The sequence below is a fragment of the Nyctibius grandis genome, chromosome 33 (genome assembly GCF_013368605.1).
Source record: "Nyctibius grandis isolate bNycGra1 chromosome 33, bNycGra1.pri, whole genome shotgun sequence".
Classification (NCBI taxonomy): Eukaryota; Metazoa; Chordata; class Aves; order Nyctibiiformes; family Nyctibiidae; genus Nyctibius; species Nyctibius grandis.
Window position 1 is genome coordinate 1,881,137 of NC_090690.1, and position 24,779 is coordinate 1,905,915.

The 24,779-nt window shown below is 68.8% G+C and overlaps 4 protein-coding genes across 6 annotated transcripts in view; all 4 read left to right on the plus strand.

Annotated features, from left to right (window-relative positions):
* Positions 1-4,380, plus strand: part of PPP3CC (protein phosphatase 3 catalytic subunit gamma) — a 35,975-nt gene extending 31,595 nt beyond the window's left edge. For both annotated transcript variants that reach the window (XM_068421593.1, XM_068421594.1), the window contains one exon: positions 1,019-4,380. In XM_068421593.1, the coding sequence (XP_068277694.1) occupies positions 1,019-1,200 (182 nt within the window). In that variant the 3' untranslated portion in view covers positions 1,201-4,380. The remainder of the gene's footprint in view (positions 1-1,018) is intronic.
* Positions 4,381-5,372: 992 nt separating this feature from the next.
* Positions 5,373-13,755, plus strand: SORBS3 (sorbin and SH3 domain containing 3). Of its 2 annotated transcripts, none has more exons than XM_068421417.1 (19): positions 5,373-5,439; positions 7,794-7,922; positions 8,039-8,144; positions 8,229-8,452; positions 8,524-8,587; positions 8,658-8,796; positions 8,907-9,000; positions 9,096-9,137; positions 9,252-9,338; positions 10,257-10,312; positions 11,345-11,469; positions 11,546-11,625; positions 11,704-11,750; positions 11,848-11,962; positions 12,082-12,207; positions 12,472-12,903; positions 12,997-13,076; positions 13,167-13,273; positions 13,357-13,755. In XM_068421417.1, exons 1-19 carry the CDS (start codon positions 5,425-5,427, stop codon positions 13,416-13,418), a joined length of 2,130 nt encoding a protein of 709 aa, XP_068277518.1. In that variant the 5' UTR covers positions 5,373-5,424; the 3' UTR covers positions 13,419-13,755. The 2 variants fall into 2 exon arrangements, with proteins under 2 accessions (XP_068277518.1, XP_068277519.1); XM_068421418.1 differs by lacking the exon at positions 5,373-5,439 and adding an exon at positions 6,524-6,745.
* A 701-nt stretch (positions 13,756-14,456) lies between these two features.
* Positions 14,457-20,025, plus strand: PDLIM2 (PDZ and LIM domain 2). The gene is made up of 10 exons (XM_068421506.1): positions 14,457-14,495; positions 15,877-15,983; positions 16,426-16,577; positions 16,919-16,988; positions 17,072-17,163; positions 17,261-17,306; positions 18,839-18,993; positions 19,287-19,432; positions 19,504-19,609; positions 19,734-20,025. Exons 2-10 carry the CDS (start codon positions 15,891-15,893, stop codon positions 19,927-19,929), a joined length of 1,056 nt encoding a protein of 351 aa, XP_068277607.1. The 5' UTR covers positions 14,457-14,495; positions 15,877-15,890; the 3' UTR covers positions 19,930-20,025.
* Positions 20,026-22,118: 2,093 nt separating this feature from the next.
* Positions 22,119-24,077, plus strand: C33H8orf58 (chromosome 33 C8orf58 homolog). Its single transcript, XM_068421596.1, has 6 exons — positions 22,119-22,196; positions 22,871-23,316; positions 23,380-23,535; positions 23,629-23,716; positions 23,803-23,906; positions 23,994-24,077. The coding sequence occupies exons 1-6, from the start codon at positions 22,151-22,153 to the stop codon at positions 24,075-24,077; spliced, it is 924 nt and encodes a 307-aa protein (XP_068277697.1). The 5' UTR covers positions 22,119-22,150.
* The last annotated feature ends 702 nt before the right edge of the window (positions 24,078-24,779 follow it).

The window sequence follows — 24,779 nt, forward strand, 5'->3', positions numbered from 1 at the left end:
CTCCACTTCCACTAGGAATATCTTACAGAGGTAGCCAGTCTGAAAATGAGGACTTCAGTGGGGTATCCTGGTTTTGCAGGGAGAAAATTTATAGAATCAATTCCCTGTTCCAAGGCTGCCAGCACGCTTGGTCAAAGTCACCTGGGAAGGAGCGGAGTGCGTGGCTCTGGTGTGATCCTCGATTCCCCACCCGTGGGCCAAGGTGGTCGCAGTGGGGAGAAGCAGTTTTCTCCCTGTAGTTGATGAGGTTAATGCCTGGAGAGGTTTTTTCCTCGATAGCTCCATTCAACTCCTGATGAACGGGGCTGTACCTCCGTGTTAGAGAACTCTCTGATTACCAAGGGAAGTTTGTTTGTGAAGCAGCCAAGTCCTTGTAAAAAAAAAAAGATTTGGCACAAACCCCTTTTTCTTAAATTATCTGTAATCCAAAGAAGTCAAACATTTGGTCCGTATCATCATGACGTGCTCAGCCCCGTGGTGATGAAACAGAGAGAGGCCCTACCTTGGGTGGGATTTGGTCACTCCTGAGGCTGCCCATGTGTCTCCTGGTCATGCAAGAAGCGTTTTTGTGCTCCGAGGACTAGCTGTTCCCCTCTCCTGGTGTCGCAGTGTTTGTGGTGGAGTTGGAGCCTTGTGGTGACGTCTCTGTTGTGTTGGTTTTGCCTTTTTATTTTATTTTAGTGTCGTGTTTTTCACGGGATGTCACTGTTTGGGGCCGTTGAGCACTTGTCTGGTCTTTACGTTCCTAAAGTGTATTAAAAGGGGAACCACCAGGGAGCAGAGGTCTGGATCCGAGACTTTGGTGATGTGACCAAGCACAATCCAACGTCCCAGCTGCACTGTAGCACCCGCACGAGCTGGCGATGCCCAAAACCCCCCCCCAGACCCACCTCGTGCTGCCCGTAGCCAGACACGTGCTTTCTGTTGCCCCGACTGTCCTGTACGTGTCTGGTGTGAACTCGAGGGCTCGTGGCCGGGGATCTGTGGCTCAGGGTGACTCTCCTTCCTCTCCCCGCAGCCATCCGGGGGTTTTCACCGCAGCACAAGATCCGCAGCTTCGAAGAGGCCCGCGGGCTGGATCGCATTAACGAGCGCATGCCGCCCCGCAAGGATTCGCTGCACTCGGACGGGCCCGTGAACTTGGTAACCTCAACAAACTCTGCGGACAAGAACGGCACGGGGAAGAAAGCCCAGCAGTAACGGTCCGAGCGCACCACTAAAGGATCCAAAACTTAATGAATTTTATTTATTTATTATTGGGGTGGGGTGGGGGCCGGGGGGAGAAACCAGCTTCACCTGGAGGCACGTTCATAACCCAGTTTGCATCCGTCCTGTAAGAAAGGTGACCATTTTGTAAGTTTTTTATTTATGTTCAATATCTAAAAAGCCCATTTTTTTTTTTTTAATTTAGAAACCAATCTAACTGCTAGCGCATATATGAAGTGTTGTGCTGTACAGCTGACCTCCACGGGAGGCAAACCTCTGCGGGGGGGGGGATTAAAAGAAACAAAACCAGTCCCAGGCAACTTGGGTCGTTGACTTTGGTACAGTTCTAAGTTAGCCTGAGCTTACACAGGTCCTTTCCTTGAAAATAGGGTTGGTTTGGTTTTTCTTTTCACGACTCTCTTCTTCCCAGAGTTTTTGCTGTTTTTTTTTAACTTCTTGCCTCCCTGCCTCTGCTGCTTGAGCAACCGGTTGCGTGGATGGTGCATCGCGTGGTGCAGCTGCCCGGGCTCCCTCTTCCGAGGTGACACCCAAATATTAGCTCTGAAGGAGCGTTATACCAATCACAGCACCTTTTCCTTCAGTAATTCAGGTTTATTCCTCTTAAATATCCTCTTCATGAGAACGAGGAGGTGGGAGAAGCGCTGCACCTTGTTGCAGCTCTTCCCGAAGCCGTTCGCACTCCTGTGTGCTGGAGGGATCCCTCTGCCAGCCCCTCTGGGAGCAGAGGAATGCTCTCCAGTCTCTAGCGACCAGCAGGTCATTGGGAAACCTGAATTTTAAAGGAAAAAGGGGGTGATTTATAACCTGTGGGGACAGAAAGACCCCCCCCAGCTACCACCACCGCGTCCTGCAGAGCCTGAATGGGCCCTTTGCCGATCAGTATTTGGGTGGTGGGTGCACGTGGTGGTCTCCCCTAAGCCAGCATCACCCCTCAGTCACCCAGCGTGTGTTTTTGGGGGGGTCTTTCACCCACCTGCTGCTGGGTACCTTGTTAGCCAGCGGCTATTCGACTCCAAAGGAGCCACGGGCACGCCAGCCTTTCCCGGCAGCCGGGGGGGGGGTTTGCTGGCTGGGGATGAAGATTTGGGGAAGGACCGTGATGGTGCTGGTTTGGGAAGCACAGTAGGTCGGTGGGTAGGGGATCAGAGTGGGTCTGAGCAGGGATTTTTTTTGGAAGGGTGTTTGTGGAGTGCTGGAGAGGGGAGGGGGGTCTCCTGGTGAGAGGAGGGGTTCACGGGGACATGTGGAGGGTCTTGCAGCTCAGGTCTGCGAAGCAGAGCCTTGTCCTTTGGCCTCAAGTGAGTGCTGGAAAGGGGTTTTGTGAGGTTCCCACTGGGTCACTCCCCTTCCCCATGTGTCGCTTGAGCAATCACAGAGTCCGAGCAGCGGCTTTTGGCAGCAAACCCCATGCCAGCTTTCACTTTTCCAACCTAACCATTGTGCTTTCAGCAGGTGAGCGGGCTGAGCCTCTGCCAGCCCCTGCTCTGGCTCTTGCTGGCTTCCCCGTGTGCTCCAGCCCAGCGACAGAGGGAAACAGCAACTTGGCAGGAAGCTTTAAAATTGTCTTATCATCATCACGTCACTTAATTTCGTGCCGGCTATTTAGGAAACTATCTGGGCAGACCACTGGGTTTTCACAAGAGACTTTTCAGTCGCATGCCTCTGCTTTTTTTTTTCTTCTTTCCCCTTTTTTACACGCCCACTGCTTAGTCTGAGCGAGCTGCTCTGACCCCGGCCAAGGCGTGGGGCCGGCTGCCTTTGTCTGTGAGTGTTTCTGCTGGATTTTTTAACGGCATCCTCCCCGCAGCGCAGCGAGCCCGCGGGGTTTATCATCCTCTGAGAGCTCAAACCCCGCGGAGGTGCTGCCCGTGCATGTTTGGGGCGCGTTGTTCTGACCCAGGCTGGGATCTCACCCCGGTGGGAGCTTTGGGGTGGGTGCGTGAGGGGGTCAGTGGGGACCCTCCCTTTGCGGGGAGGACATTTGCCCCCCAACCTTGTGCTCTGGCATCGCCAGCTCCCCCCAGAACCCGTTTGGTCCTTGTGCTGCCTGTGCAAAGCATGGGGGGGGGCTGGTGGTGTTCGGGGAGCTGTGACCCCCCTCCCTGGAGCTGGGTGTTGTGGAGAACGTCCTGGTGACTGGACGCAGCATCCCAGCCCGGGGGATGCAGTTAGTGCTGCGTGGTGGTCCTGGTATGGCACGTATGGGTGCCATGGTGCCAGGCCAAGCGCTGGCTCCTGGTGCCGTAGCTTCCCTTGACACCCCGAGGGGTGAGGAGCAGCGATGGGGCACCTGGGTGCTAATTACCCCCTTGTGTAGCCCTGCCCAGCTTCCCCCTGCCCCAGCGCTGAGCCGGGACACCCCGTCCCCTCCTCAGTCACATTTTGGGGACAGAGGGTGATGAAGCCCCCGGAGCAGAGGCTGGCGGAGCTCCCTGCCCCGCTCCCCACCGTGGCAAAACCAAAAAATACCAGAAATGGGCAGATTTCCCCCCCCTCTTCCCCACGGCAGCGCCTCACACCTCTCGAGACCCCTCAGCTCCCACCCATCCCTTCCCCTTCCCCAGCCCAGACCTTGGCAACGAAGGCTCCGGGACTACAAGCCCAGGAGCCCGGGGCCACCCCCACCACAGCCTGGCTTGGTTTATTTTTCTGCATGTTATAGCAAGGTGCATGTAACCAGGAGGGGAGTCAGCCGTGGGGTGGGGGGTGGGTGGACTTCAAGCTTTTTTTTGTTGTTTTTTTGATGTTTTTATTTTTATTTGGCGTTGGGAGAACCTCTCGCTGCCCGGGGGCACCTGGGCACGGTGGCAGGGAGACGTGGAGGCCGAGTGGCCTCTGCCAGGGAGGACCTGAAGCCCCCCGGGCCATGTGCTGGGTGCAGGGATAGTGATCGTAGGGTTCTCGATGCTGAAGGATCCCGTTGCCTGGAGACTGCCTCCTTTTTATTTTTTTTTTCTTGCTTTTTTTTTTTTTTAGTTTAAAGGAGAAAAAAAAATGGTGAAAATGTTATTTATTGGCAGAAATTATTTAATATAATTTCTTTTTTTTTTTTTGTGAACAAGGAATGAATTTGTTAGAACTGTCTTAATGTAAATTGGAAATCTTTAAGGAGAGAAAAAACAGGAAAAAAAAAAGTTAAAAATTGACACAGTCGCTGGGCTCCGTTGTGGTTTGTTGTGGGGCGCGGGGGGCACGGCGAGGAGCCCCCCCGGTGCTGCCTGGCTTTGGGGAAGGAACAGAGGAAGGGTTTAGGGTCTGTTTTCCAGGCTCAGGGCCCCTGTGCGGGGCCAGGGCAGCGCCGAGCTGGCGTCTCCCACCCGCCCCGGCACGTCGGCACTTGCGGAGTCGCTCCCGGGTGCGTTTCTTGGCGAGCTCTGGGCTCCCTCTCCTCGCCCCTCCATCCTTCCATCACCCTCCTCCTCCCGCCGCCATCCTGGGTGCTGTGAGGAAGAGGAGGGTATTTGCTGGCTCGTTTCACCCGCTGGCTCCTTCCTTGTCCCTCTCATGGGGTGCCGGGGGCTCGCAGGGCTGTGGCAAGTAGCCCCTGTGTTCATGCTGGCCGGACTCCATCCTGCTGGGTCCTGCCCCAGGGTGCAGGGGGACAGGAGGTGGCTCCTGCCCCGGTCCTGGCTCCCCCATCGCCTGCCCCATCCCTGGCTGTGTGGGGAGATGGGGTGCCCTGGCCCCCAGCTGTGGCTGCCACATCTGGCTGCTCCCCTGCAGCACCTCCGGGGCAGCATCTCCCCGTCGAGTTCAGCTCGCCACGTGCCAGCCCTTTGCCAGCTCCGGCTCCTTCGTCGCCGCTCCCCAGGCCCGGGGTGCCCACGGGGTGACAGATCCCCGGCCCCCAGCTGCTGGATGCGGCCAGGGGAGAGACGCTCCAGCTCTCCCACCCCTTCCCTGGGTGTTCCCACCAAACTGGGGCGACCCACCAGCACCCTGCCCCATCACTGCTCCCCGACCCTTGGCGTGGGTGGGCGACGGTGCCGGCAGCGAGGGGCTGGGGCAGCTGCCCCCCGAGCATCGCCGCCCGCTCCCGGCTGGCATCGCCGCGCTGAGCAAACAGGAAACACTCGCCCTTTGTTAATCCTGTCCCGGGCTGCGCGTTAAATATTTATCTGCGAGCGGCGGCCGGTGCTGGGAGCCGGGCGGAGGGAGGCAGGGCTGGAGGCTGCTCGCCGGGCAAGGGGACGGTGCATGGGGGCCGTGGAGGTGAGTCTGGGCCCTGCCCCGGGGGGTGCTGACCCCCCAGGGTGGGCTGCAGCGGGGTGGGGTGGCCAGGACCCCGCTGTCCCTGGGAGGGCATTGCCAGCGGGCGCTGTGACCTCCAGAGATGGCTCATGGTGGGCTGGAGGGGGCTGTCGCCGCCTTGGTGGGCAGGGATGGGGTCTGGGCTGCCCTGGCAGGGTTTAACCCTTTCCCTGGGTGCCCCGCTGCCCCCTCTGCCCCCAAATTTCCCGGGCAGGACCAGCTCCTGTCCCCAACCTCTTTCCTCCCTGCGGTGCCCCCGGCATGGGACAAGCTGCCCTGTCCCTGTGACTGCTGGACCAGAGCTGTGCCAGCGGGGAGCACGCCCGCCCTGTCCCCTTTGTCCCTGGGTGCAGCATCGTGGCCGGGCAGGGCTCGTGCCACGGGCCCCTTCGTCCCCATCGACAGCTCTGGCAGGGGACGGGTGGCTCGGTGGGGACGGAGGGATGGCCGGGGGTGGGTGGCAGCAAAGCCACCGTCCTCCCGCGGAGGCAGAGGCCGGAGCTCACGTGGGAGCACGTGGGGCAGAGGAAGGGCCGGGGCTGCCCCGCGTCGGGGCTGTCAGCAGTTTCGGGGAGCAGGAAGCAGAGGCCGGGACACGGGCGCTGCCGGAGGGGGTGAGGTGGGCAACGGGGCACCGAGGTGTCAAATGGGGGGGGTCCTCCGTGCCCAGACCCCTGGGGGACAGAGGGGGTGACCCGTGGGAAAGCGGGTGGCAGCGGGGACAGGGACTCAGCTTTCACCGTGGTGGGGCTTGGGGGGGCTACGGGAGCACGGAGCCCCCTCCCCACCTCCGCCGGGCGCTTCCCTCCCCACCCTGGTCCCCAAACCCCCTCCAAGTCCCCCCGGCTCCATCGCGGGGGGGGGGGTCGGCGACACCAGCCTCGCCCCGTTTCGTAAGCACAGGGGGGGCCGGGAACGCGTGCGCACGGGGCGTGGGATGAGTTCAGCCTCTTGGCTCCCCTCCCTGGATCCCAGCCCTGGAAATGTCACTGGAAACTCTGAATGGGCCGGCCCCGCTCCAGAGCGGGGAGCGCTGGGGGGGGCGAGCGCACCCCGGGGGGGCCGCGGCACACGGGCACCCGCTCCCGGCCAGCACGGCGGCTGCTGGGGGATGCTGGCGGGGGGCTGATGCGCTGAGGACCCCCCTCTCCTTCCCCCCGGCACAGTTTGCGCTGTGCATTTTTCCTCCCAGCCGCTCACGGCTCCGTCCCCCTCCCCACGGGGCTCCCCGACACCCCAGGGGTGCCCGGCTGGTGCCACCCAGGAGGTAAGAGCTGGCTCAGAGGGGGGGTGACCGATGGGGACCTGCTCCCCAGGGCCAGGCGTTGGGGGACCGTCAGCGGGAGCAGGATGGGGCTGAGCCCCCCCGGGGGTGCAGGAGGTGCTGGGGGTGGCGTGGCAGCAGTTGGGGTGCCCTGGGCGGGGGGAGGCTGCACCCCGCTTGCTGTGCCCTGGGGCAGCCTCAGTTTCCCCAGGGTGGTTATAACCATCAGCCCCTGGGAGCGGGGAGCCGAGGGGTCCCCCAGCTCTGCCCTGGGTGGGGGGCACACGGGGCACCGTGCCAGGCTGGCAGCGCCCTGTGGCTGCCCTGTTTGAGGAGGGGTCTGTGCCATGCTGGGCTCTGCGCGGCATCCACAAGTCCCTTGCTGGGGGACGAGCAAGGACACGGGGGGTCCCCCAAAGGTTTCTGGGGCTGCTCTCGCCCCTGCAGCATCTCCCCGCAATGGTACCGGGAGCCGTTACGGGGGTCCCGTCCCCTTCGCTGCCCCCCGCCCTGGCACCCCGTCACCCTCCCGGCGGGGTGCTGCCGGGCTCGGCCGCGCGTCCCCACCGCCTCTCCCCTCCTTCCCCTCTCCCTTCCCTGTTTGCGCTGCGGGGTGGGGAAATACTTCTGCCTCGTCGTGTTCCTCGGCCCTGGCAGCTCTCCCGGCGTGGCACTGCCCGACTCTGCCACGTGCCCCCCGGCGCCGGGATGCCGGGGTGATGGGCATCATCACCCAGAGAGCTCGGGAGGCTGGATCCTGCCCTGCTGCCGCGCCGGGGTGAGGAGAAGGGCTGGATCCAGCCGCAGCGGGGTTGAGGCCACGTGGAGAACACATGGGGAGCCGTGCCAGGGCTGCCTCTGGCCGGGGACAGCCACGTCCCCTGGCACCGTGAGGGTCCCTGAGCTGGGCACAGCACCGTGGGGGTTGTCACCCCCCTGCGCCTCTGAGTAATGGGGGACTGTCCCCAGCGGTGGGGATGGGGCTCCCCCGGGGCCACCAGCCCTCCTGCAGCCAGGGACCCGCTGTGAGCGCCGCCACTTTCCCCCGCAGGGCACGGGCAGCCTCCGGGCACCATCCTGGCACCCCATGGCGGGCCAGCTCCTGCCCCCCTACACTAGCCAGGCTCTGGGCATGGAGGACGTCCCCCCCTCCCACCCACCACAGCACACGGTGACACGGGTGAGTGGGGCTGGGGGCTGCTGCGTGCCCGGGGGGGGGGTCTGGGGTGCCCCTTTGCCTCCACCCCTGTGCCACCGCCCCGTGCCCCCGCGCCAGCCCCCCTCCTTGTGCCGCAGGTGCCCGTCATCCGCCACCGCGGCTCCAACACGCTGAATTTTGACTTCCACGACCCGGAGAGCTGTGGCACGGCCGAGCGTGGCCGGGTGGCCCCTAAGAGCTCAGGTATGTGCCCTGGGTGTCCCTGTGGGGTGCCCCACGCGATGCTCGGCGGAGGGCAAGGGCTCACCCTCACCCGCCTCGTCCCAGTGAGCGAGTGGTACCAGACCTGGCCGGCCAAGGAGGCGAAAGCACCCAGCACCCCTGTGCCCACCCGCCCCATGCCCAGCCCCGGGGCCACCCCCACGTGCCCCCGGCCAGCGGGCTGGTCGGCCACCTGGACCAAGGACAGCAAGCGGCGGGAGAGGCGCTGGGTGAAGTACGACGGCATCGGGCCGGTGGACGAGACGGGGATGCCCATCGCCTCGCGCTCGGTGAGTTGGGGGCGCCGGGCTGGGGTCCCCCCCTCCATCACCCCCCTCACCGCCCCGCCGTGTCCCCGCAGAGCGTCGACCGGCCCCGCGACTGGTACCGCAGCATGTTCCGGCAGATCCACCGCAAGCTGCCCGGTGAGTCCCGGCGCCGCGGCACGGCACGGCGCGGCACGGCGCCTGCTCACCCCCTCCTCTGTCCCCGCAGAGCCCGACTGGGATGCCCATCGCTGCCCCACGGGTAAGCTCAGCCCCTCGCCCCCCACGGTGCCTCCGTCCCCCCCAGAGCCGCAGAGGAAGGGGCTGGCACCAGCCAGGCCCCCTGGCATCCCCAACGGGCTGGACTGGTGAGTGTGGCACAGCGTAGTGTTTAAATGGTACCCGGGGACCCGTCCCCTCGTGGGGTGCCCACAGAGCAGGGGGCTGCTGGGGCTGAGCTCCTGCGGGCTCCCCACAGGCCCAGCTGGGGTGACACCGGTGCCACCACAGAGCCCGGCAGCATTTTTGATTACGAACCAGGGAAATCCTCGGTGCGGGAGCAGCCGCGGCAGGTAGGCAGCCCCTGGCACCCCCAGCACCTGGCACAGAGGGGTGCTGATGGGTGCTGCGGTGCACGGACACCTAACCATCCCCTCACCCTTTCCAGCCCCTGGCATCAGAACCACCGGCGCGGGCTCAGCCCATCGAGGTAAGCTGCCGACAGCGGGCGGGGGGTGGCAGCGGGGGTCCCGGTGCCCGTGCCCCTGGGGTGAAGGGCGCTGGTGATGCCCTCGCCCACCGCAGCCCCGTCCTGCCCGCCCAGGTGCTGCTGGAGCGGGAGCTGGAGGAGCTCAGCGAGGAGCTGGACAAGGACATGAGGGCCATGGAGACGCGCCGGCAGCCCGGCCAGGTACCCCGGGGGTGGGTGGCACTGAGGGGACATGCAGGGCGGAGGGTGGGTGCATCCAGCTGTGCGCACATCCAGCTGTGCACGGGGCTGGGTGTGTGCAAGGGTGCGGGCAGAGCTGGATGCAGGCATGGCTGGGTACATGCACAGCTGGATGCAGACACAACTGTATGCAGACACTACTGGATGCAGGCACAGCTGGATGCAGGCATGGCTGGGTGCATGTACGTGTGGGTACATGCATGGTTGGATATATGCACAGCTGGATGCAGGCATGGCTGGGTACATGCATGGTTGGATATATGCACAGCTGGATGCAGGCATGGCCAGGAACATGCACGGCTGGATGCAAGCACAGCTGGATGCAGGAGTGGCTGGGTACATGCATGGCTGAGTACATGCATGGTTGGATGTGTGCACAGCTGGATGCAGGCACAGCCAGGTACATGCGTGGCTACGTCCGTGCACAGCTGGATTCATGCATGGCTGGGTGCATGCATGGCCAGGTACATGCACAGCTGGATCTGTTCACAGCTGGATGCAGGCATGGCCAGGTGCATGCAGAGCTGGATACATGCATGGCTGGATGGGGGCACAGCTGGATGCATGCACAGCTGGATGCAGGCACAGCCGGGTACATGCATGGCTGCATATATGCACAGCTGGATACAGGCACAGCTGGATGCAGGCACAGCCGGGTACATGCATGGCTGCGTATATGCCCAGCTGGATGCGGGCACAGCTGGATGCGTGCCCAGCTGGCCGTGACACGCCGCCGTGGCCGTGGCCGTGGACGCTAGGACCTGGCCGCGCCGTCCGGCCGTTATTGGCCCGGCCGCGGGGCTCCGCCGCTCCCCCCCCGCCGCCGCCTCTCTCCATGATTAATTTTCCTCTCCCACCCCCTCCCGCCCCTCCCGGCAGCGCCCGGCGGCCGCTCCCACCGCCCGCTCCCCCGCTCCGGCCTCCCCGCCCGCCCGGTGAGTACAACCGGCCGCTCCCCGCGCCCCCCGCCCCAACCCACCGCCCCGGGGGGGGGGGACAGCAGCGGGACCCCACGCTGGGAGGGGGGGGGGACAGGCGGGACCGTCCCTCCGCGCCCCGGCTCCTGCGGTGGGTGGGGTGGGGGTCCCCGGGTCCCCACAGCCCCCCCGGACCCTCCGTGGCACCGGGGGGGGCCGCGGCGTCGGGCCGGCTGGGTGGGACGGGGCCGGAACGGGGCTGACCCGTGCGGGGACACCGTGTCCCGGGGCTTGGCTCAGCCCCAGGGGAGGCGACAGCGGCTGGATTCCCACCGCCGTGTCCCCATTGCCACCGGGACACCGGTGCCGGTGCCCCCCGGGGTGGGGTGGGCACCCCCGGGGCATCCCCACAGCCCCCCCGCCCCGGCAGCGGGAGGAAAACAAACAAACAAGTGTTCTACTTCTTGTAGGACCTACCCTAAACCCCATGGGGGCCGGAGGGGTGGCTGCCCCCCCCTGCCCGACCCCCTCCTCCAGGTTGGGGGGGAATTGGGGCTCTTTAAATGCCCCCCCGGAGCGGGGTTATCCATTAGCCAGGCGGCCCTGCCCGGTGCTCGCCAGCTCCCGGCTTCCTGCTCGCCGCAGCGGGGACGGGCCACCGGGAAACCTTGGACCCGTCCCGGCTGGCTGCCTCCGGGGGGGGACACCGGGGGTGCAGGAGGGGGACCCGGGGGTCCTGGTCAGGGGGTACCCAGGGGTCCTGGTGCTGGGGTACCCAGGGGTCCCGGTCAGGGGGTAGCCAGGGGTCCTGGTCATGGGGGTCCTAGTCAGGGGGCACCCAGGGGTCCCGGTCCTGGGGGACGCAGGGGTCCTGGTCAGGGGGTACCCAGGGGTCCTGGTGCTGGGGTACCCAGGGGTCCCGGTCGGGGGGTACCCAGGGGTCCTGGCCCCAGAGGGCAGCGGGGTCAGGCGCAGGGAGGGCAGGGGAGGCGCATGGCAGCGGGGCTGGACACGGGGCTCCGCCCTGCCCTGAGCCACTGTCACCCGCAGGAGCCCCCCGTCACCCCGCCGGCTGCAGAGCCCCCCCAGCGCCCGCCGCCTGCCCGCCAGCCCCGCCATGGAGCGGGGTGGCCTGGGGCTGGCCAGCGACCGGAGCCGTGTGGCCCCTGGTAGAGGTGAGCCCCCCCCACCCCGAGCCGTGCCGTGGGGCACCCTGGCCCCCCCTGGCTGGTGACACCCCGCTCTTTGCAGACACCCTCAGGCCAGGGACCCTCCCCAGCCTGTCCGACATGGGGGACCCCGTGGAGGCCGTCAGGAGGGAGGAGAAGAAGGTGAGGCCGGGTGCCACCCCACAGGGGATCGCTGGCCGGGGGGGGGGGTGCCCCCTAACAGCTCCTCTCCCCCCCCAGATGAAAGCCGCTCGCCTCAAGTTTGACTTCCAAGCCGAGTCACCCAAGTAAGCGATGGCACCGCGGGGGGGTCCCCGCTGCCCCTCAGGCTGGGGACGGGTCGGTGTCCCCCCGGGTGCGTCCCTGAGCGCGGTGGCTTCGCAGGGAGCTGACGCTGCAGAAAGGGGACATCGTGTACATCCACAAGGAGGTGGACAGGAACTGGCTGGAGGGCGAGCACCACGGCCGGGTGGGCATCTTCCCCTCCAACTACGTGGAGGTGAGCCCGGGGCGTGGGGAGGGGGCAGGGGGGCACGGGGAGAGGGCAGCGGGGCACAGAGAGGGGCAGCAGGGCGCAGGGAGCACCCGCTCCCGGCCCTCACCCGCGTGTCCCCCCAGGTCCTGCCCCCCACCGAGGTGCCCAAGCCCATCAAGGCACCCACCATCCAGGTGCTGGAGTACGGGGAGGCCCTGGCGCTCTACAGCTTCCGAGGGGAGCTGCCCGTCGAGCTCTCCTTCCGCAAGGTACCGCCACGCCGTGCCATGCCATGCTATGCCATGCAGTGCCATGCCGTGTCACATCGCGCTGTGCCATGCCATGCCATGCAGTGCCATGCCGTGTCACGTCGCACCATGCCATGCAGTGCCATGCCATGCCATGTCATGTTGTGCCATGCCATGCCATGTCATGTTGTGCCATGCCATGCCGTGCTGTGCCATGCAGTACCCTGCTGTGCCGTGCCATGCCGTGCCGTGCCGTGCTAACCCCTCCTCTCATCCCACGGCCAGGGCGAGCGGGTCTGCCTGGTGCGGCGGGTGGACGAGAACTGGTACGAGGGGCGCATCTCGGGCACCAGCCGCCAGGGCATCTTCCCCGCCACCTACGTGCAGGTGCTGAAGGAGCCGCGGGTCAAAGCCACCGCCGAGGACTTCCCCCCCTCGCCCGCCGCCGCCAGCCCCCGGCCCCCCGCCGGCTCCCCAGCCCTGCAGCGCTCGCCCGGGCCCCGGGCACCCCCCCTTGCCACGCGGGCAGCAGAGCGGGGTCCTGGCGAGCCCGGTGGGTGCCCGTCCTCACCGCGCCACCTCGGCTTCGCCTTCCCCCCCTCCCCAAAGCTGCCCCGCGCCGGTGCCCCCAGCCCCTCGCCGGCCCCCGCCAGCCCCCCGCACCCTGCGGGCACCCATCCCCAGGAGCCGTGGCGCCCGGCCTGGCCCCCCGAGCAGGTGAGCGACCCCCCCGCCCTGGCATCATGCCCTGGCACCGCTGGGGATGTGGGTACTGCCCCATAACGCCGCACCCCCCCTCTCCCCCTGCAGCGCACAGCCCCGGGGGCACCCACCAGCACCCGCCCCGAGCCCGCGCCGTCCTACAACGGCTCCGAAATCCAGTGGACCCCGTAAGTAGGGCCCGGGAGTGGCACCGTGGCACGGTGTCCCCACGCGGGGACCCGCGGGGGCGCGGGCTCTGGCCACGCTGTGTCTCGCAGGTACCGGGTGCTCTACCAGTACCGGCCCCAAAACGCCGACGAGCTGGAGCTGCTGGAGGGCGACCGGGTGGACGTCATGCAGCAGTGCGACGACGGCTGGTTCGTGGGTGCGTGGTGGCCACCGGGACGGGGACAGGGGTGAGGTGCCACCGCAGCCCCTCGCTGCAGCCCTTTGCCTTGTCCCCTCCAGGCGTGTCCAGGAGGACGCAGAAATTCGGCACTTTCCCCGGCAACTATGTGGCACCGGTGTGAGCCACGGCACGGAGAAGAGGAGCCCGGTGGCCACCTCGGCCACCCTCTGTCCCTGCTCCACCTCCCTCCTGCCCCTATGGGGCTGCCTCTAACTGGGACCAATCCCCCCTGCGCAGGGGGGTCTCCCCCACCCCAGTGCCTTAATCCGACCCCTCCTCACCGCTGCCCAGTGCCACGCTGGTGGCCGTACCTCTCCCTCCCTCTCTGGCCAGTGCCAGGGGGGGCCTGGCCAGTGCCGGGCCTGACCATGATGGCTGTGACCCGAGATGCCAGTCCGGGGCCATGCCACGCACCCGGGAGTCGCGTTTGCTTCTTGTCCATCATTAAAGCTCAGCTCAGCCCGAGCCGAGGCCCAGCCTGGTGCTGCGGGGACAGGAGGGAGCCGGCGGGGCGGTGCCCACGGGGAGATGTGGGGCAGGGGCCCGTGGGGCACTGCGTGGGGCGGTGGGGCTGCGAGGGGGCATGGGGGGCTGCGAGGGGGCATGGGGGGCTGCAATGGGGCATGTGGGGCTGTGGGGGGGCATGGGGGGCTGCGAGGGGGCATGGGGGGCTGCAAGGGGCGTGGGGGGCTGCAATGGTGCTTGTAGGGTTGCAATGGGGCATGTGGGGCTGCAGCGGTGCCCATTGGGGGCTGCAATGGGGCATGTGGGGCTGCGAGGGGGCATGTGGGGCTGCAATGGTGCCCGTTGGGGTGCAATGGGGCACGTGGGGCTGCAATGGGGCGTGTGGGGCTGCAGCGATGCCCGCGGGGGTTTGCCTGGCACACGCAGGGCTGCCCGGGGCTCCTATGGCACACGGGGCAGTGACCCCCGAGGGGCAGCGATGCTGCGTGGGGACCCCCGCAGCCCACGGGCCGCCTCGCAGGGCATCTCCCGGCCCCTGTCCCCATGTCCCCCCCCCCGCCCCACCGGGCCGAGCCCCGCTCCGGGCGCCCCGTCGGGGCAGCCGTGCCCGCATTCGGCGCCGCCGAGGCCCCGCCCGGCCCGGCCCGGCCCCGCCGGGCTCCGCCGGCCCCTTCCGAGGGGGCGGTGCCGGGGCCGCGCTCGGCTCCGCCGCCCCACGGGGCCGCCCGGCTCGGTGAGTGCGCCTGGGGGGTGCGGGGGGGCATGGGGCGGGGGGGGGGGACGGGCTGGGGAGCGCTGCCCCGAGGGGTGCCAGCCCTCGGGGGGTGCCCGACCCTCGGGGATGCCGCTCTCGGGGGTCCCGGTGCCCGCGGTGCCCGCGGTGCTGCTCCCCTCGGGCAGGGGATGGAGGGGGGGTGCGGGCAGCCTGTCCCGCAGGTGTGTCCCCGTGTCCCCATGTCCCCATGTCCTCTGCACCCCCTGGCATGGCCTGTCCCCCGCCGTCGCGCCCCGCAGGGTGCCGGGTGGCACCGCCAGCCCCCGCGGGCACAAAGGCATCGCTGTGCGCCGGGGCCCGGCGAGAAGGGGACAGAGGGGGGTGCAGGGGACAGACGGGGGCTGCAGGGGGTGACAGGGGGGTGCAAGGGCTGGAGGAGGGCTTGCAGGACGGTTGGGGGGCCCGGGGGTCGTGCCCAGCCCGGTGTCGGGGTGCCCGGAGCAGCAGCCCTCGCTGCCCAGGGATGCTGAGCGGGGCCGGCTGTGGGGAGGGGGTTTGGGGTTTGGGGTTTGGGGTTTGGGGTTTCCTCCCGGCGCTGCCGAAGCCCAGCCCAGGAAATTCTTCCGGGCAGCCTCTCAAGCCCCTCTTTGTGCGCTCGGGATTTTTAAAATGCCTTCCCCGGCGGTTTGCCCACGGGGTACCCGGCGCCCGCGGCCACCCTGGGGCTGTGCCGGCAGGATCGGGCCCAGCCGGGCTGCGGGGTGCTGGGGGCAGGGGTGCCAGGCCCGATGTTTAGGGGAGGGGGCTGCCCATCCCGCTGATCCCAAGGGTTACAGCGCTCGCTGGGGTGCCACAGGGACCCCGAGCTGCCCCAGGGGGACCCTCGCCACCCGTTCCTGGCACGGGTTTGCTGCGGGGCGAAGGACTTGGAGCGGTGGTGCCTGGATCCTTCCCTCGCCCGCCACATCCTCCCCTCCAAACCCCGCTGGCTCGGCCCTGCCATGCCATGCCATGCCGTGCCGTGCCACGAGCCGCCCGCAAGGCCCTGGGGACAGCGGGGTGCCCCCGTCCCACTGCCGCAGCCGGCAGCGGGTGCCCGGGATCCCCTTGTCCTCGGTGGGGCTCGGCAGGGGAGGAAGCCACCAGGCTCAGCCGGGGACACCGTGGTGGCAAGAGGAAGCGGCGGTGGCTGCCAGCACCCTGTGACAGCACGAGGACAAGGGTCCCCTCCCCGGAAGGAAGGCGCCACTGCTCCCCATCGGCCTCGTGACCCTCGGGTGTGGGGCTGGGGGCCGCTGGGGTGCAGCGGGGACGGGCTGTGCCTCGCAGAGGGGGTGAGGGCTCCCCTCTGCCCCGTCCCCTCGGTGTTTCCTGATGCCGCCGCTCCCTGCCCGCCCAGAGCCGCCCGCTGCCATGCCGGTGACGGTGACCCTGCCCGGCCCGGCCCCTTGGGGCTTCCGCATCACCGGGGGAAGGGACTTCGGGAAGCCCATCACTGTCACCAAGGTAAGAACCCCCCACGTGCCCCCTCGCCCCGGGGAGGGCTGCGGGGACGCCGGGGCGGGCGCCACGCCGGGCTGCTCCGGGGAGCGGATCCTGTTTGCTGTCCTTGAGGGATCCCGCTCCGTGGGAACGGCCCCACGGCAGGCGTGGGGGCTCGTGCCACCCCCCCTGGGCTGGGCAGGGCTGTGCCCGGTTCCCTGCTGTTGTCGCCGTGGCCTTGGTGCCCCCTGGCACTGGGTTGGCAGGGCCGTGGGGAGCCCAGTGGGTGGGAGCATCCCAGCGGGGTGGGATTCGGGGACTGGCACGGAGCTGGCGGTGCCCTACCGTGCGCTGGGTGATGCCCGAGGGCTGCGTGGGGCTGAGGGGTGGCTGGTGGGGGACCTTGCTGCCCCCAGCACCTCCGAGGTACCAGCGGGGCCGTCCCCGTGTCTCCTTCTCCACGGAGGTGACGGAGCACGGGAAGGCGGCCGCGGGTGACCTCCGGCCAGGGGACGTCATCGTCACCATCAACGGGGAGAGCGCAGCCGAGATGCTCAACGTGGAGGCGCAGAATAAGATCAAGCAGAGCCCCGGGGAGCTCCGGCTGCAGGTGGAGAGGTGGGTGCTGTGACCGGGGGGGGGGATGGCAGCCAGGACGTCTCGGTCCCCAGCCCCAGGGGAGCGGGGTCCCCGCGTGGGCTGGAGCCCCCAGCCACGTGTGCGCCGGTTGTTTTTCCCCTCCGGCGGCTCTTGGGGCTGGGCCATCCCCGCGGGAGCTCTGTAATTAAAGAGTCAGGCGGTAACGAGGCCCCACAGCCCTGGCAGCCGTTACCCGGCTGACTGGTCCCAGTCGGGGGCCTGGGGCTCCCCGGGGGGCTGCAGGGGAACGGCCACGGGTGCACAGGGGCTGCGTGCTCCTGGGGCAGATGCAGGATGCCCCACTCTCCCTTGGTCCCCAGGGCCCTGATGTCACCTCCCAGCCACGCCAACGGGGACACCTCACCGGAGGGGCTGAGCACACGCTTCCAGGTGAGCGCCGGGCAGCCCCCCGCACCCCCCGGCCCCCCACCCAGGGCTCATTTCAGCTCCTGGCATCTCCCTCCCCTCCCCAGGACGCACTGCGGACGCAGGACCAGAGCCAGGGCGCCCTGCGAGCCTCCCGCTCCAGCCCGGCATCCCTCAGCCCCCCGCCCCGCAGCGCCAGGTAAGGCTGGACCCGGCTGCGTGTGGGGCTGGGGGGGGTGGGCAGGAGTCCGGGTAGAGTCAAGGACTCTCCTCATGGCTCCATCCTCTCCCCCCAGCTCACAGCCTGTAGAGGAGGAGTTCGCCTGTCCCAGGCTTTGCCAGGTGAGGAGGGAGCTGGGGAGGCTGTGCGGGGCCAGGCGGAGATGCTGGGGGGGCATCCCTGCACCCTCACCCTTTGCAGCCCCACTGCAGCCCCATCGTATCCCCATCACATCCCCTTTGCAGCCCCATCCCATCCCCTTTGCAGCCCCATCCCATCCCCTCTGCAGCCCCATCCCATCCCCTTTGCAGCCCCATCCCATCCCCTCTGCAGCCCCATCACATCCCCCTTTGCAGCCCCATCACATCCCCATCCCATCCCCATCCCATCCCCATCTCATCCCCTCTGCAGCCCCATCGCCACGTTATCCCTGCCCCAGGGACGCTGTCTGCCGTGCCCCCGGTGCCACCAGCCACCTCCCCGCCGCACTGGCAGGCACCCCGGGCCCCGCGGGCACCGGCACACCTGGCCGGGGATGTTTTGCTCGCTCCTACCCGACGCCTCTTGGCAACGGCGCCAGCCTGGGGAAGCCAAACCAGTTTGGGGAGGCCCGGCCCTGCTCCCGCGAGCCCCAGGGACTGGGGCGTTGGCAGGGCAGGGACCCACAGCCCGGCGCACCCCCGGCAGCGCCCGCTGGCCCCTGCCACGGTGATGCCCGGGGAGCGGGATGCCCGGGGGGGACGGGATGCCTCCGCTGCCACCCAGACCAGTCCCGGGGTGCCCGCGGCCGCCCCATCCCTCCCCGCCGTGGTTTCGGGCGGCTGCTGCGCCCCGCGGGGCACCGCTGGCTCCGGGCTTGGCGTCTCCCTCCTCTCCTCCCTCCTCGCTTGCTTCTTTTCTTGTTTTTCAAGCCCAAATCGGGAAGCGCCGTGGCCGGAGCACAGCCCTTCCCAGCTGCCTTTGGCCGCGGCCCCGGCTGCCCCTTGGCTCCTCCGGCCGCCCGCTCCCTCCTTCCTCCCCAGCCCTTTATTTGCTTTGGGGCCGGCCCCGGAGAGCCCCTCCCTGCCCCTACACCCCCTGCCAAGAGGATGGGGCTGCGGGGTGCCGTGCCCGAACCCCCCTGCCCAAAGGGGCGGCGAGGGGATGCTTGTGACCCCCCAGGGCCCCCCTCCCTCTCCGCAGGGTCTGGGCAGGGGCTCCTCGTCCCCGGGGGTCACATCTGCGCGGCGGCTGCTCCCGCGAACATCGGCTTCCACTTAGCCGGGGCTTTGCCTTTCCTGCCTCGCCGCTAAGCAGGAGCAGATGCCGGGGAGGGGATGGGCGCAGGGTTGCCGGGGTGGGGGTGCTGCCCCTGGCCCCCGCCCTGGGGTCCCGCTGCCCCCAGCGCGGGAGGGGAGGAGAAGCAGCTGCCCCGTGCCGAGCCGTGGAGCATCCCTGCATCCCTCCCGGGGGGCACGGCGCAGCACCCATCCCTGTGGGCTTGGGAGAAGTCCCTGTGGGTGTCCCTGGGGTGCTCAGGAGGAGAGCGAGGGGGTCTGCAGGTGCCCTTCCCTGCGCTCTGCCTGGGAGATGCCACCCTCACCTCCAGGCTCAGGACACCCCCCTGCCAGCCCCGCGCCCCCCAGGGCACCCAGCACCTCTCTCCCCCTGCCAGGAGCGAGGAAGCCTGAGCCGCCAGAACAGCTCCCCGGGCTCAATCCTGCCCCCACCCCCCTGCCCACCCTCGCCGGGACTCGGGGCCCCCCCAAACCCCTGGGAGACGTGCAGGGAGCGGCGCCGCTCCTCGCCCTCCCCCAGCCCCTGCAACAGGTACGGAGCGGGCTCGGGGCTGTGCGGGGCGGGGGGGGACAGGGGTGGGGAAGCCCCCAGCCCCATGGCGTGCTGCCCCCACGCCCCGGGGTGCACATGGGGTGCTGCCTCGCCGAGGGAGCCCGTGCAAAGGGTTAAGAGGCCCGTGGGAGGGCCGGGCAGGCTGGGGCAGCTCCCCGGGGTGGAGGGAGCAGGTGGCGGGTGCGGGGTGCAGCCCGGCGGTCCCAGGCGTCTGGGTGCTGGGGACCCCCACCCTGATCTCCCCCCCTGCACCCTGGGGTGCCATCCCATAGCCTGGGCTCCGAGCCGGCCATGCGGCGCTTGGAGGAGGATTCCGAGGTTTACAAGATGCTGCAGGAGAACCGGGAGCTGCGGGCGGCCCCGCGGCAGTCCAGCACCTTCCGCCTGCTGCAGGAGGCTCTGGAGGACGAGGGCGGAGGTGAGGGGGGGGGACACGGAGGGGTCTGGCCAGGGGGGTGGCAGGACTCTGACGGCCTCGTCTCCCCGCAGCCGGCCCCATGGCCCCCTTCCCCAGCCGGCTCTCGCCCAGCGCCCGCAAGCCCGTGGCCGGCGTCCAGAAGCTGCACGTCTGCGAGAGATGCGGCAGCAGCATCGCGTGAGTGGGGCTGGGGGGGGGGGGTACTGGTCAGGATGTGTCCCTGCCACCGCTCTGGGGCTGAGAAGGGACCACAGGGGGTGGGGGGGACACGGGGTGCCCCGCTGATGCCTGCCTCCCCCAGGACGCAGGCGGTGAGGATCCAGGACGGCCGCTACCGGCACCCATCCTGCTACGCCTGCGCCGACTGCGGCCTCAACCTGAAGATGCGGGGGCACTTCTGGGTGGGCGACGAGCTCTACTGCGAGAAGCACGCCCGCCTGCGCTACCAGGGCACCCCGGGGGGGCCCGCCGCCCCCCCTGCGTCCCCCCACTCCTGAGCCCCAGGCACCGGCATCCTGCATCCCCCGTGTCCCAGGGAGCAGCGTGTGCCCTGTCCCCCCCCCCCGGGGACACCCCACTGGCCCCAGTGCTTTGGTAGGGTGGGGGTCTGCAGTGGGAGGGTGTTGGGTGGGGGCTGAGGGTGTCACCGGGTTGTGGATGGAGGGGGGGGGATGCAATGCAGCTGCCCACCTTCGCCGGTGCTGTGTCGGTGTGTGTGATGAGCTGGGGCCGTTCTCAGCCTGGGCTGCAGCAGCCGCACGCGCCCGGGGACACAGCGGGGACATGGAGGGGGGGGCACAAGGATGCTTGAGCACTTAGGTACCGGAGAGGGGGCTGGCACCGTGCCGTACCCTGACTGCAAAGGGCTTCTCCGAGGTATTAAACCAGATCTCTATATAAATATAATATATATTTGCTCCACTCCTGTGCCTGGTCTGTGCAGGGGGACAAGCAGCCTGTGCCCTCCCAGGGCTGGCACCACAGGGTGGGTTTCCCCCTCCCAGCCCCCCAGCAGGCAAGGACCCCGCACCCTGCACCCCATAGCAGCAGTGGGGAGGTGGAAGCAAACCCCCCCCCAGGCTCTGGGCGTCCCCGGGAGGGGTCGGGGCTTTATTGCGGGCTGTTGGCCGGGCCCTTTGTCCCGCGGGGGCCCAGGTGGGCTCTTATCGCTGCTCCCCGCCCTGTTTGCAGGGAGATGTCGGGGCTGTGCCGGCGTCGGGGCTGTGCTGGTACCAGCAGCTCCCCGCCAGCCCCTTCCCACGGCTCCCCACATCCCCAGCCGGCTCCCGCTGCTGGGGGTACACCACAGCCCCCCACCCTGCACCCCACGCCTGCAGACCCCCCCCCTACCCTGGGGCTGGGGGCAAAGGTGGTGCCCAGGCAGGGGGCGGCTCCCCCCCACCCATCCCGGCCCGCCCCGGGGCAGCACCGCCCCACAGCCCGGCCCCATAAAGCGGCGGAGGAGCAGCAGGGCCGGTCCCTCCGCCTCGCCCGGCCCCCGGTGAGCCCTGCCCGGCCCCCGGTGAGCCCTGCCCGGCCCCCGGTCCCTCCTCCCCTCCCGGGGATGCTGCGCCGTCGCGGAGCCTTCAGCGTGGAGCTGCACCGCGGTGAGTGGGGGGGTCCCGGGGCTGGATTGGGGGGGGTCACAGGGGCTCCACAGCCTGCGAGGTTTATGCTGGAGGGAATCCTCAGGGGTCCCTGATTTGGGCTGTCTGTGCTGGAGAGGGGACCTGGGGGTCCCTGGCACCCCCCAGTTTGTGGTGCCTGTGCTGGAGGGGGTCTCTGGGGGTCCCTGGCACCCCCCAGTTTGTGGTGCCTGTGCTGGAGGGGGTCTCTGGGGGTCCCTGGAGCCCTAGTTCGTGGCCCCCCAGCTGGGAGGGGCTCCAGGTGCTGGGCTGTGCCGGGAATTCAAACTGGGTTTTGCCTTCGAGCGTGTGTTTGGGCTGCCAGCCCTGTGCCTGCGCTGGGGTCGAGCCTGCTGGGTCCCCGCAAGCGGTGTGGGGGTCCCAGTAACCCACAGCCCATCTGTATGTGCCCCCAGTTCAGGCCATGATGGGATCCCCCCTCCAGCAGCAGAGCCTGGGGGGTACCAGGGGTCTGAGCCGTTGCTGCAGACTCGGGGGGACCCCGGCACGTGGCAGCTCCCGCAGGGGAGGTTTGGGCTCTCCGGGTGATGGGGAACCCCCTGTGCCCCTTCTCACCCTGCCTGTGCCCCCGGCTCCGAGCCCCAGTGACCCCCCACGGTGGTGGTGGGGCAGGGAGGGGAATCAGGAGCCCCTCGGCACGTGGACATTGGGTGCGTGGGAGCGTGGCAGCGGCCGTGCCGGGGCGGAGGGGCAGCCCCACGGCATTGCTGGCATTCATGTGCCCACTGAACAGCGGGATTGTCCCGGCGGGTGCCCGTGACCCCCCGCTGCTGGCTCCTGCTGTGTAGGGGCAGGAATTTGGGAACCTGGGCACCCCTGGGTGGGGAATTCGGGTTTCCCCACAGCAGTGGGGTTTGTCCCGCAGCTTGCCAGTCCCCAAATAACCCTCTCGCCTTCCCGGTTGGGGTGGGAAGGGAGCCCTTAACCACCGGCCCAGCCAGTATCGCCGATCCCAAATCCTGAAAGGAACCAGTTGGGAACCAGTTGGGTAATGAGGCGCCTCTGGATACAGGGCCCGTCGCCGGCTGGGGTGGCTCTAAAAGGGAGCGCCGGGACGCTCTGGCTCTCGGCGATGTGGGGTGGCTCCCGCGCCGTCTGGAAGAGGAGGTTCAGCTGCTGTGAGTGCGTGGGGGGGGGGAGCCTCTGAGCAGGGGCTTGCCGGGGGGGGTGGGCAGCTCTGCACCCCGAGTTGAGAGCCAGGAGGGTGCCAAAGCTTCGCCCCCCACCTCCCCGAGCCCTCCGCCACGGCCTGGCCGGGAAGGGAGGTGGGTGCCTGAGACCCCCACGGCCACGCTGCGATCCCACCCGGAGCTGCAGGGTGATGGTGGGCACGTCCCGGCTGGCGATGCCCCCCACGTGAGGAGCTGGTGGTCCCTGGAGCCATCCGGACCCTGTGGCTGTGTCCTGGGGGCTGGCACGGAGCGGGGTGCGGGGAGAGCAGCTGCTCGTGCGGCCCCGGCCAGGTCGGCGTGAGGATCGTGGGTGCTCCTCAGCAGCGTGGGGAGGGAGGAGGATGGGGCCAGGCACGGGGCCACCTTTCTGGGGAGCAGCGACAACGCGCTGCCATCGTAGGAGCATCCTCGGCACCGGGCAGGGCTGCGGGGACCCTCCGGAGAGGGGTCCCTGGGCAAGGGGGGCTGTAACTCGGCATGGCGGTGGGGAGAGCGGCCTTGGGCATGGCTGGAGCTGCTGTGGGGTGGCTGGGAAGGGTGGTGGGCCCGGCACATGGGGCAGCAAGCACCCTGCCCCAGGATCCCCCATCTGACAGCACCCGTCCTCCCTCGCCCCGCAGATGGTCCCTGGGAGACGGCGGAGAGCTGCGTGGTGCGAACCTCCGCCAGCGTCTACCGGCGGCTGCAGGAGAGCCCGCGGCACCCCCCGGGGGGGATGAGCGCCTGGGGACCCCCCCCGCCGCCACCCCTCTCCTCCGGCAGCCCCTCGGCAAGCGGGCAGCTCCTCAAGTCGGAGTCGGAGGACTCCGGGGTGGAGATGGCCAGCAACGAGCACTCACCCTCCACCCCGCTGGGCTCCGAGAGCAGCTTCTCCCTCGACGGCTTCCCACCGAAGAGCCCCCCCGGAGAAGAGCCGGGCGCTGAGCCCCCCCGGCCGCCCCGCAGCCGCTCGGCCAGCAAGAAACTGGTGCAGGTGGCACAGCGGAGCAGGAGGCAGCGGGTGCTACGACAGCTCGGCCGGGCAGAGCCGCTGCGGGACCCCCGGGAGCCGGAGGACCCCGAGGGAGCGATGGCTGCGACTGGGGGGGCTCAGCCGCCCGGTAGCCCCCGAGGCCCCGTTGGCCCGCAGGCTGTGCCCGAGGCGGTGCTGCCCGTGCCAGGGCAGGGGCTGCGGTACCTGGAGCACGTCTGCCAGATGCTGGAGCGCCTGGCACGGCTGCAGCAGGACAACCGGCTCCTCCGGCAGCAGGCGGCGGATGCCCGGCGTACCCGCCCTGATGCCATGGTGAGGGGCGGGAGGACGTGGGGTGCTCAGGAGGGTGGTGGTGCTGGGTGGGGGGGTGTTCCCAGCTCACACCCTGCCTCTCTGCACCCACAGCCCACCCGGGAACCTCCGGGGCAGGATTCGGCCGCGTGGAGGGGTGAGCGGTTCCGCCCGCGCTCCTGCTCGGACAGCCAGGCCCCAGGTGAGCGGGGTGGGATGTGGGGATGGGGGGGGACCCTGCCCAGCCGGACCCCCCACACCAGCTTTGTCCCCCCCCCCACCACGCAGCGCCCTACCCCGGGCCGTGCCGGAGGACGTGGGGGCACTCGGCCAGCTCCCCCAGCCTGCTGGACCCCGGCGAGAGCGGGGCGGGCGCCCCGACACCGGACAAGGTACGGGCTGGGGGGCAGCGGGGTGAGGCGGGTGGGGGTCCCGCGGGTCCCCCCTCGCTGATGGCCGTGTGTCCCCCCACCTCCCAGGACGGGCGCTCGCACTGGGGCCGGGTGAAGGTGCTGCTCACCCGCCTGACCCGCCGCTCGCTGCGGGGCGGCCGCTGCAGGTAGGGCTGGGGGGTCCCAGTGGGGGCCGGGGGGTCCCGCTCCAGCCACCGCCCCTGGACGGACGAACTGCGCCGCACCGATCGCGTCACACCCCGCTGCATGACGTCACACACCGCTGCATGACGTCACGCCCACCCGGGGCCGGCCCCCGGCCCGACACCCCCCCCACATCACTTTTCCCCCCCCAATAAAGCCTTTTCACTCTCTTTGCGAGGTGATGTGCTGTTGAGTGATGACGTCACTCCCCTCAACCCCCCGTGACGTCACGCGGGGGGCGCGTCACCGCCGCATCACATCCGACGGCTTTTCCGCCCCTTTTGTTTGCCCGGTTCAAGCGGCTGCCGCCCCCCTCCCCACCCCGATCCCCCTCCCGCTTCACCTCCAGGGGGTCCTGCTGCCTCGCGGGGGGGGGGCTACAGCTTGTCCTCTGCCCCCCCAAGACCCCCCCTGCTCCCCGCCGAGCTGCTGCCGCAGGTGGGTGCGGAGGGGGCGCCGGGGGGTCCCCGCCGGGGCGGGGGGATGCTCCGGGTCGCATCGCGAGTGGGGGAGCAGCGGGTCTTCCTCGGGGTGCTCAGAGGCTGCAGGAGTGTTTTTTGGGGGCGGGGGGGGTGAGGAGGTTTCCTTCCAGCCCAGGTGAGGAGGGGGTCGGGCCAGGGGATGCTCCGCCGCGGTGTTTTGGTGCTCATGGAGCCCCTCATCGTGCCG

Excerpts from the sequence above, each read along its gene's own strand:
- SORBS3 (XM_068421417.1), top strand. Across the intron at positions 8,797-8,906 it reads ATCCCCAACGGGCTGGACTG|GCCCAGCTGGGGTGACACCG; the intron begins GTGAGTGTGGCA and ends GGCTCCCCACAG. Across the intron at positions 12,904-12,996 it reads CGGCCTGGCCCCCCGAGCAG|CGCACAGCCCCGGGGGCACC; the intron begins GTGAGCGACCCC and ends CTCCCCCTGCAG.
- C33H8orf58 (XM_068421596.1), top strand. The coding sequence starts at position 22,151 with ATGTGGGGTGGCTCCCGCGCCGTCTGGAAGAGGAGGTTCAGCTGCT. Across the intron at positions 23,317-23,379 it reads AGCCGGAGGACCCCGAGGGA|GCTGTGCCCGAGGCGGTGCT; the intron begins GCGATGGCTGCG and ends GTTGGCCCGCAG. Across the intron at positions 23,536-23,628 it reads GTACCCGCCCTGATGCCATG|CCCACCCGGGAACCTCCGGG; the intron begins GTGAGGGGCGGG and ends CTGCACCCACAG.
- PDLIM2 (XM_068421506.1), top strand. The coding sequence starts at position 15,891 with ATGCCGGTGACGGTGACCCTGCCCGGCCCGGCCCCTTGGGGCTTCCGC. Across the intron at positions 16,989-17,071 it reads GGCTGAGCACACGCTTCCAG|GACGCACTGCGGACGCAGGA; the intron begins GTGAGCGCCGGG and ends TCCCCTCCCCAG. Across the intron at positions 17,307-18,838 it reads CCTGTCCCAGGCTTTGCCAG|GAGCGAGGAAGCCTGAGCCG; the intron begins GTGAGGAGGGAG and ends TCCCCCTGCCAG.